Genomic DNA, 14,359 nt, shown 5'->3' on the forward strand with positions numbered 1-14,359 from the left:
TGCAATAAAATGCAATTTAATTATTTAAGAATTAAACAATGTATCCTTAGATTCTGTCTCTTACAGATGAAGTGGACCTACGATAAAAATTACAGACCTCTCCATTCTTTGTAGGTGGGAAAATTGGCAGTGTATCAAATACTTATTTTCCCCACTGTACAAATATATACATGCCATCATACTTGTTACATGAGCACATATCATGGAGAAGGACCTACAAAAGGCTGGACACAACAAATATGGGAGTTTATAAACCAAGGACACTGATATCACATTGTTAGTGGTTGGACCCGCAATTTTCCAGAAGATACTGGGTGTGCGGCTCCCAATCATTATAATAGAGGCCGGTTTGGGTGAATGGTAGAAACTAGCGAGTCTGTGTAGGAAAAATCCAACAGGGTTACTACACTTTGCACATTTATGTGGCCCTTTAATTCTTGGAAATGATGGGGGCCCCAGCTGTCTGGATCCCACTGGTCAGATAATGATGAGATAGTGATGATATATCATTAGGCTACCTCCACCTTCATTAGGTGATAAGATGTGAAGACCACTCACCTTGTAAGTCTTCTGGGTTTCTATAAGCTTCTCTTGAAATTTACCCTGTAGAGTCTCTGCCAGCAGACAGAGTAAGGCCCCATTATCCAGTTTCTCCAGAAACGTCTCCGCCGTTACCTCCTTCCCTGCCAAGAAAACTTAGAGGTCAAACATATTTACCTACAAAGTTCTTCATCGGAGGAAGTTGGACTCCAAAGGATCGGGATAAAGTTAGTTTCTCTGATGAAGCCACCTTCAGACTGGTGCTAGATCAGGGTTCCCAGCTCCAGTCCTACAGATCCACCAGCAGATCAGGTTTTCAAGCTTTCCTTAGCAGGACACCACCTGATAAATCGATCACTCGTGCAATACTATGGAAATCCTGAAAACGTGATCTGTTGGTGGGTCTTGAGGACTGGAGTTGGGGGGACACTGATCTAGAACTGTCTGGACTAGAATAAGGGAGCCTTGTTTCTGCCAACAGTAAAATGCATCCTGAGACCATTCATGTAGAGTCTTTTCATCCATGGATTCATGTGTATGTGTGTGTGTGTGTGTGTTTAGGGCTTTCTCATACTTTTGGCTGAGAACATGGCCATGAATAAAGAATGGGGTCTAAATATCTTCCAAGAGGAACTTCTCCCAACAATCCAGGAGAAATTTGACGATACCTTTTCCAGCATGATGGAGACCATGTCACAAGTCAAAAGTGGCTCAGTGAGCAAAACATTGACATTTTGGGACCATGGGCAAGATACTCTCCAGATCTCAACACCATTAATAACTTGTGGTCAATCCTCAAAAAGTAGGTGGACAAACAAAACCCGGAAATTGTTATAAACTCCAAGGACAGATTAGGTAAGAATGTGTCATCACTCAGGATTTGGTCCAGCTGCCAGGACAAAGGGCAAAAGACTTGAAAAATAAAAATCAACATTGTAACTAGTGAGTTTTTGTATAAACTTGATGTATTTGTCAATAAAAGTGTAAAAACTTATGAAATGTTAATTATATTTAACCATACGAGCTTCCGACTAAAAGATCTAAAATCAGCAAACAAAAATGTATCAGTTTCAAAACTTTTGGCCTCAATGATAGATAGATAGATAGATAGATAGATAGATAGATAGATAGATAGATAGATAGATAGATAGATAGATAATGTTTATATAATACCGCTATGCAGATAACATTAGGATTCATGACTTTTGTAAGCCTCTTGTACCAAGCGATCTCTTGTTCCCCTCATATAGGGGAAATGATACAATTTGTTGGCATGGGCCATACAAAGTTATAACTTTCTTTGTACATGTTAGCTCTGCCTTCTCCTCTGTCTGAGCTCTCAGAGAATAAATTACTTTTGCTCTGAACATCTGTAACCAATGAAAAATATATTAGGTGTCAGCTTTCAATTTGCCATTCTTTATGGCTGTAGAAGGTTGTACCGAGTTTCTAAACCAGAGCCCTGACATATTTTACAGGTCACCTATATTAGCGCAAATGAGGAGTCCGCGCCGAGCCAGAGGAAAGTGCAAAATGGAAAATACATTAAGGCTCTCATAAAGAACCAACACTATACACAAGGACACATAGTGGATGAGACGGCAGAATATGTGATGGACTAAAAGCCAGATCAGCAGAGCTACCCTGGCTAAACTGTCAGTATAGTGTCTCAGTGTGACAACTCCATATATTAACCAAAAAAATAATGGGCTGTCACAGCCATATGGTTGGTTGGAGAAGCCACAGAACAGAACAGTAAATTTAGGCTAACAATGGGGTCACATAGGATTTACTGCTTTGTTTACATAGGGGGAAGTATTATAGTAGCTATATTCTTGTACATAGGGGGCAGAATTATAGTAGTTATATTCTTGTACATAGGGGCAGTATTATAGTGGTTATATTCTTGTACATAGGGGCAGTATTATAGTAGTTATATTCTTGTACATAGGAGCAGTATTATAGTAGTTATAGTCTTATACATAGGGGCAGTATTATAGTAGTTATATTCTTGTACATAGGGGGCAGAATTATAGTAGTTATATTCTTGTACATAGGAGCAGTATTATAGTAGTTATAGTCTTGTACATAGGGGCAGTATTATAGTAGTTATATTCTTGTACATAGGGGGCAGAATTATAGTAGTTATATTCTTGTACATAGGGGCAGTATTCTAGTAGTTATATTCTTGTACATAGGGGCAGTATTATAGTAGTCATATTCTTGTACATAGGAGCAGTATTATATCAGTTCTATTCCTGTACATATGAGCAGTATTATAGTAGTTATATTCTTGCACATAGGGGCAGTATTATAGTAGTTATATTCTTGTACATAGGAGCAGTATTATAGTAGTTATATTCTTGCACATAGGGGCAGTATTATAGTAGTAATATTCTTGTACATAGGGGCAGTATTATAGTAGTTATATTCTTGCACATAGGGGCAGTATTATAGTAGTTACATTCTTGCACATAGGAGCAGTATTATAGTAGTTATATTCTTGTACATAGGGGCAGTATTATAGTAGTCATATTCTTGTACATAGGGGCAGTATTCTAGTAGTTATATTCTTGTACATAGGGGCAGTATTATAGTAGTTATAGTCTTGTACATAGGGGCAGTATTATAGTAGTTATATTCTTGTACATAGGAGCAGTATTATATCAGTTCTATTCCTGTACATATGAGCAGTATTATAGTAGTTATATTCTTGCACATAGGGGCAGTATTATAGTAGTTATATTCTTGTACATAGGAGCAGTATTATAGTAGTTATATTCTTGCACATAGGGGCAGTATTATAGTAGTTACATTCTTGCACATAGGAGCAGTATTATAGTAGTTATATTCTTGTACATAGGAGCAGTATTATAGTAGTAATATTCTTGTACATAGGGGCAGTATTATAGTAGTTATATTCTTGCACATAGGAGCAGTATTATAGTAGTTATATTCTTGTACATAATGGCAGTATTATAGTAGTTATATTCTTGTACATAGGGGCAGTATTATAGTAGTTATATTCTTGTACATAGGGGCAGTATTATAGTAGTTATATTTTTGTACATAGGGACAGTATTATAGTAGTCATATTCTTGTACATAGGGGCAGTATTATAGTAGTTATATTCTTGTACATAGGGGCAGTATTATAGTAGTTATATTCTTGCGCATAGGAGAAGTATTATAGTAGTTATATTCTTGTGCATAGGAGCAGTATTATAGTAGTAATATTCTTGTACATAGGGGCAGAATTATAGCAGTTATTTTCTTGTACATAGAAGCAGTATTATAGTAGTAATATTCTTGTACATAGGGGCAGAATTATAGCAGTTATTTTCTTGTACATAGAAGCAGTATTATATTAGTTGTATTCTTTTATATATTGGGCAATGTACTGCTTCATATATAAAAAAAAACAGACTTGAACTTATTATTTCTATATATGAAAAGAATAAATACTTAATTACAGATCTGTTTAAACGAATTTTTTTGGCAATGCAGTGGTAAAGAATTCATAAAGCGCTGTGCCAACTCTTACCCAGCATGTTTGTCAGCCACAGCGCCAAGTCTTCTTTCATGGGAAGCAGATTGGCCTCATGGCGGATGGCCAGCCACTGGCTGTATTGGTGCATGTCGGAAAGGCCCGGCCCCCGAGCTGCTGGGCTTAATGTGGTGCACATCATCGTTCTGGAAAATGTCTGCCACAAACAGGACCGAAGGAATGATAAGAACATGTTAGTGGTGCTAGAGTTTAATGCTTGTTTCCAAGCTTTGCATATGTGTTAAAATTAATCTGGAATAGGCTGAACTGACTTCTGTATATAATATATATTTTCCATTCACTGACAGCAAGCTGATCTTGAAAAATGGTGAGAAAGTGAATTAGAAAAACCCTGATTCATCAAGACTGGCATTCATTGTGCTGCTCTGGAGCAAGATGCACCAAATTCATATAAATCCCCTGCGCCCCTACAAGAAATGAAGACCAGTGGGGGTCTGAGGCACCCTAATGCCGCAACTTATGCCACTTTTTTTGTGTAAATAATGATTATTTTTTTTCATGCGCGTTTGAACACATCTCATCCCAGAAAAGTTCCACTCACTAGCACAAAAACGCTAAAAGTCATTCAGCTTTTGCAGCATTTCATGCAGTTTTATGTCAGAAAACTGGTGAAGAGTGCTTGAAGACCAAAGTATTTTAGAAAGTTGCAGAAGTTTTCCTAGTGCAATAATCTTTATATAAAACTGGAGTGTCCCTTTAAATAATTATTATGGTGCATAGACACAGTCTGAAACCCAGACACTTAACACTGCCCAGCTGTACAGTACAAGTGCTTCTCACTAAAGTAGAAAATCATCAAAAAGTTAATTTCAGTTCTTCAATACAAAAAGTTAAACTCATATATTATATAGAGTCATTACAAACAGAGTGATCTATTTCACGTGTTTATTTCTGTTAATGTTGATGATTATGGCTTACAGCCAAAGAAAACCCAAAAGTCATTATCTCAGTAAATTAGAATAATTAACAAAAAACACCTGCAAAGGCTTCCTAAGCTTTTAAAAAGGTCCCTTAGTCTGTTTCAGTAGGCTCCACAATCATGGGGAAGACTCCTGACCTGACAGATGTCCAGAAGGCAGTCACTGATACACTCCACAAGGAGGGTAAGCCACAAAAGGTCATTGCTAAAGAAGCTGGCAGTTCACAGAGTGCTGTATCCAAGCATATTAATGGAAAGTTGTGTGGAAGGAAAAAGTGTGGTAGAAAAAGGTGCACAAGCAACCGGGATAACCGCAGCCTGAAAAGGATTGTTAAGAAAATGCCATTGAAAAATTTGGGGGAGATTCACTAGGAGTGGACTGCTGCTGGAGACATTGCTTCAAGAGCAGATACACACAGACGTGTCCAGGACATGGGCTACAAGTGTCGCATTCCTTGTGTCAAGCCACTCATGACCAATAGACAACGCCAAAAACGTCTTACCTGGGCCAAGGAGAAAAAGAACTGGACTGTTGTCAGTGGTCCAAGGTTTGTTTTCAGATGAAAATAAATTTTGGATTTCATTTGGAAATGAAGGTCCCAGAGTCTGGAAAGAGTGGAGAGGCCACAATCCAAGCTGCTGGAGGTCTAGTGTGAAGTTTCCACAATCAGTGATGGTTTGGGGAGCCATGTCATCTGCTGGTGTAGGTCCACTGTGTTTTATCAAGACCAAAGTCAGCGCAGCCGTCTACCAGGAAATTTTAGAGCACTTCATGCTTCCCTCTGCCGACAAGCTATTTGGGTATGGAAATGTCATTCTCCAGCAGGACTTGGCCCCTGTCCACACTGCCAAAAGTACCAATACCTGGTTTACAAACAACAGTATCACTGTGCTTGATTGGCAGCAAACTTGCCTGACCTTAACCCCATAGAGAATCTATGGAGTATTGTCAAGAGGAAGATGAGACCCCAGACCCAACAATGCAGACGAGCTGAAGGCTGCTATCAAAGCAACCTGGGCTTCCATAACCCCTCAGCAGTACCATAGACTGATCGCCTCCATGCCACGCCGCATTGATGCAGTAATTGATGCAAAAGGAGCCCCAACCAAGTACTGAGTGCATTTACTAAACATACATTTCAGTAGGCCAACATTTCTGATTTTAAAATCATTTTTCAAGCTGATGTTATAAAGTATTCTATTTTACTGAGATAATGACTTTTGGGTTTTCATTGGTTGTAAGCCATAATCATCAACATTAACAGAAATAAACAAGTGAAATAGATCACTGTGTTTGTAATGACGCTATATAATATATGAGTTTCACTTTTTGTATTGAAGAACTGAAATAAATTAACTTTTTGATGTTATTCTAATTTTGTGAGAAGCACCTGTATAAATTACTCTAACACCAAATTATGGCCAAATCTGTGAATATCAGGAGAGCATTTACTGGGTACAGAGAGATAGCTAGATTACAGATTTTGTTACCCTACTATAATGTCATAGCCGTTAACCAGAGCCACCACCAGGGGGAGCTCACTACATACAGATATACCCAGCTCTACTGTATAAATCCATATGCAGTGAGCTCCCTCTAGTGGTGACTGCAGGTGGCCAGAATGATATCATTTATAATGCTACCCTTATACAAATTTACTATAAGGATTATCAGTACAGAAATTGGGACCTAAAAATGGAATAGTTGACACTCAGCAATATTCAGAAAGATGAACTAATTATGGCAGTGCCCTATATAATGCATGTACTTTGTAACAGTCTGTATTATATCAATTGAGCAAAAAAAATCAGGTTTTGGGTTCTTACTCCATTCACAGACTACCATAAACAGCTCTTGTATTACACTGGGCAGCTGTAAAGCAGTAATGCAAAGAATAGGAAGGTCGATAGTTGCAGTTCTCCTAATGTAAGGTATAAACTGGCCCTGAGACGAAACTTTATGACTATATCAAATTTAATTAAAGGTCCCGCACCCCCTGGTCATTCATTCCGTTCTGTTCACATCTATGTACGGAAGTTTCCTCTAAAATTAAATTAATGAAATTATTCCAAAACCGTCTGTTTATTGCTCGTCGGTTCCCTGTAAATCTTTGTTCTCGCCTTCTAACAGTCCCGGTCACAATTCTCTGAGTGACAGTAATGACCGCTCTACAAATTCTCACTCCAATCATTAACAAGCGCCAGATCTGCGGAAACCATTATAACCCGATAATTGTACAATAAAATTACATAACGTCGCAGAACACCGGACGACCATTAGTCTATTTACTATGGAGATCCAGCAGAGCTGAGCTTGCTATTGTGTCGTTTGGGGTTCACTTGCAGTCCCATGTAAAATCACAGATAAAGCATTGCAAAGTGTGCTATGTTCCTGCACATTCAGTGTTCTGCCCCGAACACTATAATGGGGTTTGTGTCGGAATTGCCAAAAAACAGCATTTCGACAAGAACCTCCTCAGACCCCTGATGGTGCCATTCACTTTAATGACGCAGATGGAGTCACTTTGGATGTTTTCGGACTTCTGCCCTGGCAATATTCAGCTTTTTTAGACATGCATAAAAACTTGGTGCAACAAACTCATCTCTCCTACATCTAAAAATTACTATGTGTCATGTAGAAAAAATAGGTCATTTTCTTTTTTTGAGCAAATGTAGTAAGTTTACCCTAAATTCTACAAATTGAGATCTCACAAATGACATTCACAGCCCCCTGATTTATGCAGATTTATAGAACATTATATGTTGGTGCAGCAGTGCCGAATGAAGGGAACCAAAATACGTTAATACCCTGCAGTCATATGGAAGGTCACAGATAAACTCGGCTCTACTACTTCGTGGTGATATTAGAGTGTGTTATCTATGCTTTTCCAAAATGTTACAGGTCAACTCGATAAATTATCCTTAGGCCACGGTCACACGTTCAGTATGTGGTCAGTATAAAGTATAATAGAAACTCGTCACCACTTCTGTATTTATCACCCACTCCTTACAAATACTGACTATGTGAATGTGGCCTAAAAGAAATGACAAACTCATCTCCACATACACAGACCCATACAAATCTATCTATCTGATATCAAATTTGTCATATAAACAAACACAGTTCAACTCTGCTACATCTAATATACAGATATAGCAGACAAAATGTCATTTCATTCTACAGTCCAAAGATAAAACTGTATAAAACAAACTCAGCCCTGCATCATCCATCACATTTAGGCTGCCGTCACACTAGCAGTATTTGGTCAGTATTTTACATCAGTATTTCTCAGCCAAAACCAGGAGTGGGTGATAAATGCAGAAGTGGTGCATATGTTTCTATTATACTTTTCCTCTATTTGTTCCACTCCTGGTTTTGGCTTACAAATACTGATGTAAAATACTGACCAAATACTGCTAGTGTGACGGCAGCCTAAGTGTGATTTAACCCATAGACCTGGAGGTAAAGCTAGTACCGAATCCTCTCCAGGGGGGCTTCCCATCCAAGTCTGTGCATGCAGAGTTTTTAAGGAGTTTTGGAGCGGAATCTCTCTAAATTCTCCATACTCTCCAAGAAAACTTGAAGTTTCTGTTCAGTTTCCTCTTCAAAAACTCAGCGAAAAAGACTCAGTGTGCGGATGATAGCCTACTGCAAGGCTCAATGAGTGATCAGAAAGCACAAGAGGAGCATGGATGGCATTGACAAGCTCAGCTCTGCTACATCTATATGGAATCTGAACATACAGATACATTTAGTGTAAATATTTACCGCTCATGGAACACAATGTATCACCGGCGTTCTCCTCTTACCTCGTCCTTCCGCACTCGCTCCTGGCAGGATCTGCTCTCTGCTTTGCTTTCTGTTCTCCTTTTTTCACCCATTAAAGTAAGAACACCTCTCGCCCTGAGAGAGCCATTGTCAGGTAGAAGAATTTTAGCCTGGATGGTTTACACTGGACCTAATGGCATGTAACACTTTCAACAAACTGCAGGGTCCCCCCTCCCCATTCTGAACACTGAGCTTCTTATGTGACTACAGAGACAACCTTCTTTTTTTTTTTTTCGGGCACAGGACGGGGTTTTGTGTTTTGCCAGTAAAGTCATCAGTCCTCATCTGCTCACACAATAACTGCGAGAATCTGGGTCACAGGCTGCAAACCACTCATCCTTGTCTTTTGCTCTCACATCAGCGGAGATTTTGGTCACACAATGGCCTCTCACCAGATAGCAAGTCAACAGAAAAGAAGAAAACTTAGTATCACACATGTAGCAGAGAAGAGTTTGGCATTGAACTGTTTACTCAAAAGATGGAGTGAGGTTTATGACAATGTTGCAGCTCTGCTACCTCACCTCCCCCCCATTCTGCTACCAAAGTTTTCATCAACAGGTTGTTTTCCAAAGTATTGCAAACAAATTGATAAATCTGTGGCAATATTGGAGGTTTGACATAAATCCTATAAAAATAACAGATAAAACACTGCAAGATTTCCTAAGGTTGTGCTAAATGACAAAGGGAACACTAAAATCCCACATCCTAGATATCTCTGAAATATTCCAGTTGCAAATCTTTATTCATTGCATAGTGGAATGTGTTCAGAACAATAAAACATATGTATCAATGTAAATCACAACTAATATCCCATGGAGGTCTGGATTTGGAATGATGCTCAAAATCAAAGTGGAAAATCAAATTACAGGCTGATCCAACTTCATTGGAAATGCCTCATGACAAGGAAATGATGCTCAGTAATGTGTGTGGCCTCCACGTGCCTGTATGACCTCCCTACAATGCCTGGGCATGCTCCTGATGAGGCAGTGGATGGTCTCCTGAGGGATCTCCTCCCAGACCTGAACTAAAGCATCCGCCAACTCCTGGACAGTCTGTGGTGCAACGAGACGTTGGTGGATGGAGCGAGACATGGTGTCCCAGATGTGCTCATTCGGATTCAGGTCTGGGGAACGGGCGGGCCAGTCCATAGCTTCAATGCCTTCATCTTGCAGGAACTGCTGACACACTCCACCCACATGAGGTCTGGCATTGTCCTGCATTAGGAGGAACCCAGGGCCAACCGCAACAGCATATGGTCTCACAAGGGGTCTGAGGATCTCATCTCGGTACCTAATGGCAGTCAGGCTACCTCTGGCGAGCACATGGAGGGTTGTGCGACCCTCCAAAGAAATGCCATCCCACACCATTACTGACCCACTGCCAAACCGGTCATGCTGAAGGATGTTGCAGGCAGCAGATCGCTCTCCATGGCGTCTCCAGGCTCTGTCACGTCTGTCACATGTGCTCAGTGTGAACCTGCTTTCATCTGTGAAGAGCACAGGGCGCCAGTGGCGAACTTGCCAATCCTGGTGTTCTGTGGCAAATGCCAAGCATCCTGCATGGTGTTGGGCTGTGAGCACAACCCCCATCTGTGGACGTCGGGCACTCAGACCATCCTCATGGAGTCGGTTTCTAACCGTTTGTGCAGACACATGCACATTTGTGGCCTGCTGGGGGTCATTTTGCAGGGCTCTGGCAGTGCTCCTCCTGTTCCTCATGTGACGGTATGTGCACACGTAAGAATTTCTTGCAGAAAATTCCTGAAGAAAACCGGACATTTCCTGCAAGAAAACCTCATGCGTTTTTTTCATGTTTTTACCGCGTTTTTTTCACGTTTTTTCCCGGAGCTTTCCCAATGCATTATATAGCGGGAAAAACGCGAAAAAACGCAAAATTAATGAACATGCTGCGTTTTTTACCGCGATGCATTTTTTTCGCGGAAAAAGACACATCATGTGCACAAAAATTGCAGAATGCATTCTAAATGATAGGATGCATGTGTATGTTTTTTTATGCGTTTTTATATAAAAAAAACGCAAAGTGTGCACACGGCCTTAATCCGCAGCGTTTCCGCGCAGAATTTTCCGCACCATTAGCACAGCATTTTTTTTTTCATTGATTTACATTGATCTGCAGCGTTTCTGCACGGTAAAAAAACCATCTGAAAAGCTGTGTTGGAACTAAATGCTAATCTGAAAAACAAAACTCTGCTACATCTTACCAAGCGAACTCTGCTTTTAGGGGCATAACAACAATAGGTACAATGGCTGCAATCACACCTGGGCACTCCAACGTAAAGGGGCCCCAAAGTCTCTTTGGCCGATATGAAAAAACAATACTATTAAAAAATCTGCATTAATTTGGGACCCCGCAGGACATTTGGCACTGGGGCCCATGAGCTTCAAGTTACACCACTGCGCTGCATTATTGGAATGTTTCATCTATGAAAAACCGCAATAGAGGACTAAAAATCCTTCACGAATTAATACAGCACAAAAGGACTGCAGTGCTTACCTGCCCAGGTCTCAGAACTAGTGCACTCTCAACATGCAGCAAACTCATGCGATAAAGATGGCGGCAATATAGGTGCAAAATATGGAAGAGGCAACGGCTCACAGCATAGCAACTTATGGAGGAGGTGATTGCTTAGTGTCTGATTGCACAAAAGAGGCTGAGGCCGGCCTCACACTAGCGAGTTTTACGGACGTATGAGCGCATAAACTACGTCCGTAAAATTCGCATTACACACGGCCCAATGAATCTCTATGGCCCAGCTCCTATCTGCCGTATATTACGCATCCGTAATATACGGTCTTGTACGGCCGTAGAAAATCGCAGCATGCTGCGTTTGTCACCGTATTGCGCAAAAAAAATCGCCAATGAAAGTCTATGGGGGCGAGAAAAATACGGATTCCACACGGACCAGCAGTGTGACTTGTGAGAAATACGCAGCGGTGTTAGTGAAAAGCCGGTAATTCAATTGCCGGCTTTTCATTTCTCCTTCACAAACCCGACAGGATATGAGACATGGTTTACATACAGTAAACCATCTCATATCCCTTTTTTTTTGCATATTCCACACTACTAATGTTAGTAGTGTGTATGTGCAAAATTTGGGTGCTGTAGCTGCTAAAATATAGGGTTAAATGGCGGAAAAAATTGGCGTGGGCTCCCGCGCAATTTTCTCCGCCAGAGTGGTAAAGCCAGTGACTGAGGGCAGATATTAATAGCCAGGAGAGGGTCTATGGTTATTGGCCCCCCCCGGCTACAAACATCTGCCCCCAGCCACCCCAGAAAAGGCACATCTGGAAGATGCGCCTATTCTGGCACTTGGCCACTCTCTTCCCACTCCCGTGTAGCGGTGGGATATGGGGTAATGAAGGGTTAATGTCACCTTGCTATTGTAAGGTGACATTAAGCCAGATTAATGATGGAGAGGCGTCAATTATGTCACCTATCCATTATTAATCCAATTGTATGAAAGGGTTAAAAAAACACATACACATTATTAAAAAGTATTTTAATGAAATAAACACACAGGTTGTTTTAATATTTTATTGCTCTCTCAATCCACCTGAAGACCCTCGCTCTGCAAAATAATAAACCAACAATATACATACCTTCTGTTGATCTGTCACGTCCCACGAAGTAAATCCATCTGAAGGGGTTAAATCATTTTACAGGCAGGAGCTGTGCTAAAGCACTCGCTCGTGCCTGTAAACCCCGGGTACTGAAAGGAAAGCTGGGTGATCTGTACTTACATTGAGTCACGGTGAGGCGCCCTCTGCTGGATGTCCTCATGAACTGGAGCCTTGGAAAAGTTCCCACGCTCGAGTTCATATGAGTTCATCCAGCAGAGGGCGCCTCACCGCGACTCAATGTAAGTACAGATCACCCAGCTTTCCTTTCAGTACCCGGGGTTTACAGGCACGAGCGAGTGCTTTAGCACAGCTCCTGCCTGTAAAATGATTTAACCCCTTCAGATGGATTTACTTCGTGGGACGTGACAGATCAACAGAAGGTATGTATATTGTTGGTTTATTATTTTGCAGAGCGAGGGTCTTCAGGTGGATTGAGAGAGCAATAAAATATTAAAACAACCTGTGTGTTTAGTTCATTAAAATACTTTTTAATAATGTGTGTGTGTGTTTTTAACCCTTTCATACAATTGGATTAATAATGGATAGGTGACATAATTGACGCCTCTCCATTATTAATCTGGCTAAATGTCACCTTACAATAGCAAGGTGACATTAACCCTTCATTACCCCATATCCCACCGCTACACGGGAGTGGGAAGAGAGTGGCCAAGTGCCAGAATAGGCGCATCTTCCAGATGTGCCTTTTATGGGGTGGCTGGGGGCAGATGTTTGTAGCCGGGGGGGCCAATAACCATGGACCCTCTCCTGGCTATTAATATCTGCCCTCAGTCACTGGCTTCACCACTCTGGCGGAGAAAATTGCGTGGGAGCCCGCGCCAATTTTTTCCGCCATTTAACCCTTTATTTTAGCAGCTACAGCACCCAAATTTTGCGCATACACACTACTAACATTAGTAGTGTGGAATATGCAAAAAAAAAAGGGGATATGAGATGGTTTACTGTATGTAAACCATGTCTCATATCCTGTCGGGTTTGGGAAGGAGAAATGAGAAGCCGGCAATTGAATTACCGGCTTTTCACATATATCGCGCTGAATTAAATATAAATACAGAATATATATATATGTGTCTCAATGACATATATATATATATATATATATATATACTGTATATATGTTTTAACGAACATTTGAGCACATAAATCCATTAGATGTCGGTTTTGCAAGCCTGCGAGAAAATATCGCAGTACGGATGCCGTACGGATTACATACGGAGGATGCCATGCGCAAAATACGCTGACACACCCTGCCTACGGATGACATACGGACCACTATTTTGGGGACTTTTCTGCATATTACGGCCATAAAAAACGGACCGTATTTACATACGCTGAGTGTGAGGCCGGCCTTATAGGGCGCTGGTCACACACAGGGAATGCACTGTGCACTGCCTGCCTGTGGCCAGCGCCCTATACAAGCCTTTTTTGTGCAATCAGACACTAAGCAATCACCCCCTCCATGAGTTGGTAGGTTGTGAGCGGATGCTGCTTCAGTATTTTGTACCTGTGTCGCCGCCATCTTTACTACATGGGTTTGCTGCATCCTGACAGTGCACTAGTGCTGAGACCTGGGCAGGTAAGCACTGCAGTCCCTTTGTGCTAAATTAACTATTTCATCTATACTGCATCAAATAAATTAACATCTGAAAAATTAAGCTGTGCTATTTCTGAAGAGTAAGGTTCTGATGCTTCTGACAAATTCAGCTCTGCTACATAGGATAAAAGTTTGCTGCATCAGACGAACTCAGTACTGTTACATCTGTTGTTTACAGCAAACTCAAAGTAACCGTATTTTTAAGGGGAACAACAGAATTCTGCAACACCTTTTACACAATGATTGGCCAA

At 40.9% G+C, this 14,359-nt stretch overlaps 1 protein-coding gene across 3 annotated transcripts in view; it reads right to left on the bottom strand.

Moving 5' to 3' along the window:
* The window catches only part of GAS2 (growth arrest specific 2), a 127,607-nt gene that overhangs the window by 86,630 nt on the left and 26,618 nt on the right, over window positions 1-14,359 (bottom strand). The window contains exons 1-3 of one of the 3 annotated variants that reach the window (XM_077287156.1): window positions 8,837-9,266; window positions 4,084-4,243; window positions 559-683 (exon numbers count right to left, since the gene is read on the bottom strand). In XM_077287156.1, the coding sequence (XP_077143271.1) occupies window positions 559-683; window positions 4,084-4,243; window positions 8,837-8,908 (357 nt within the window). In that variant the 5' untranslated portion in view covers window positions 8,909-9,266. Of the gene's footprint in view, window positions 1-558; window positions 684-4,083; window positions 4,244-8,836; window positions 9,267-14,359 lie in introns of those variants that run through there. The other 2 variants (XM_077287157.1, XM_077287158.1) reach the window with 2 other exon arrangements.

Source organism: Ranitomeya variabilis, chromosome 2 (assembly GCF_051348905.1).
Source record: "Ranitomeya variabilis isolate aRanVar5 chromosome 2, aRanVar5.hap1, whole genome shotgun sequence".
NCBI classification, from domain to species: domain Eukaryota; kingdom Metazoa; phylum Chordata; class Amphibia; order Anura; family Dendrobatidae; genus Ranitomeya; species Ranitomeya variabilis.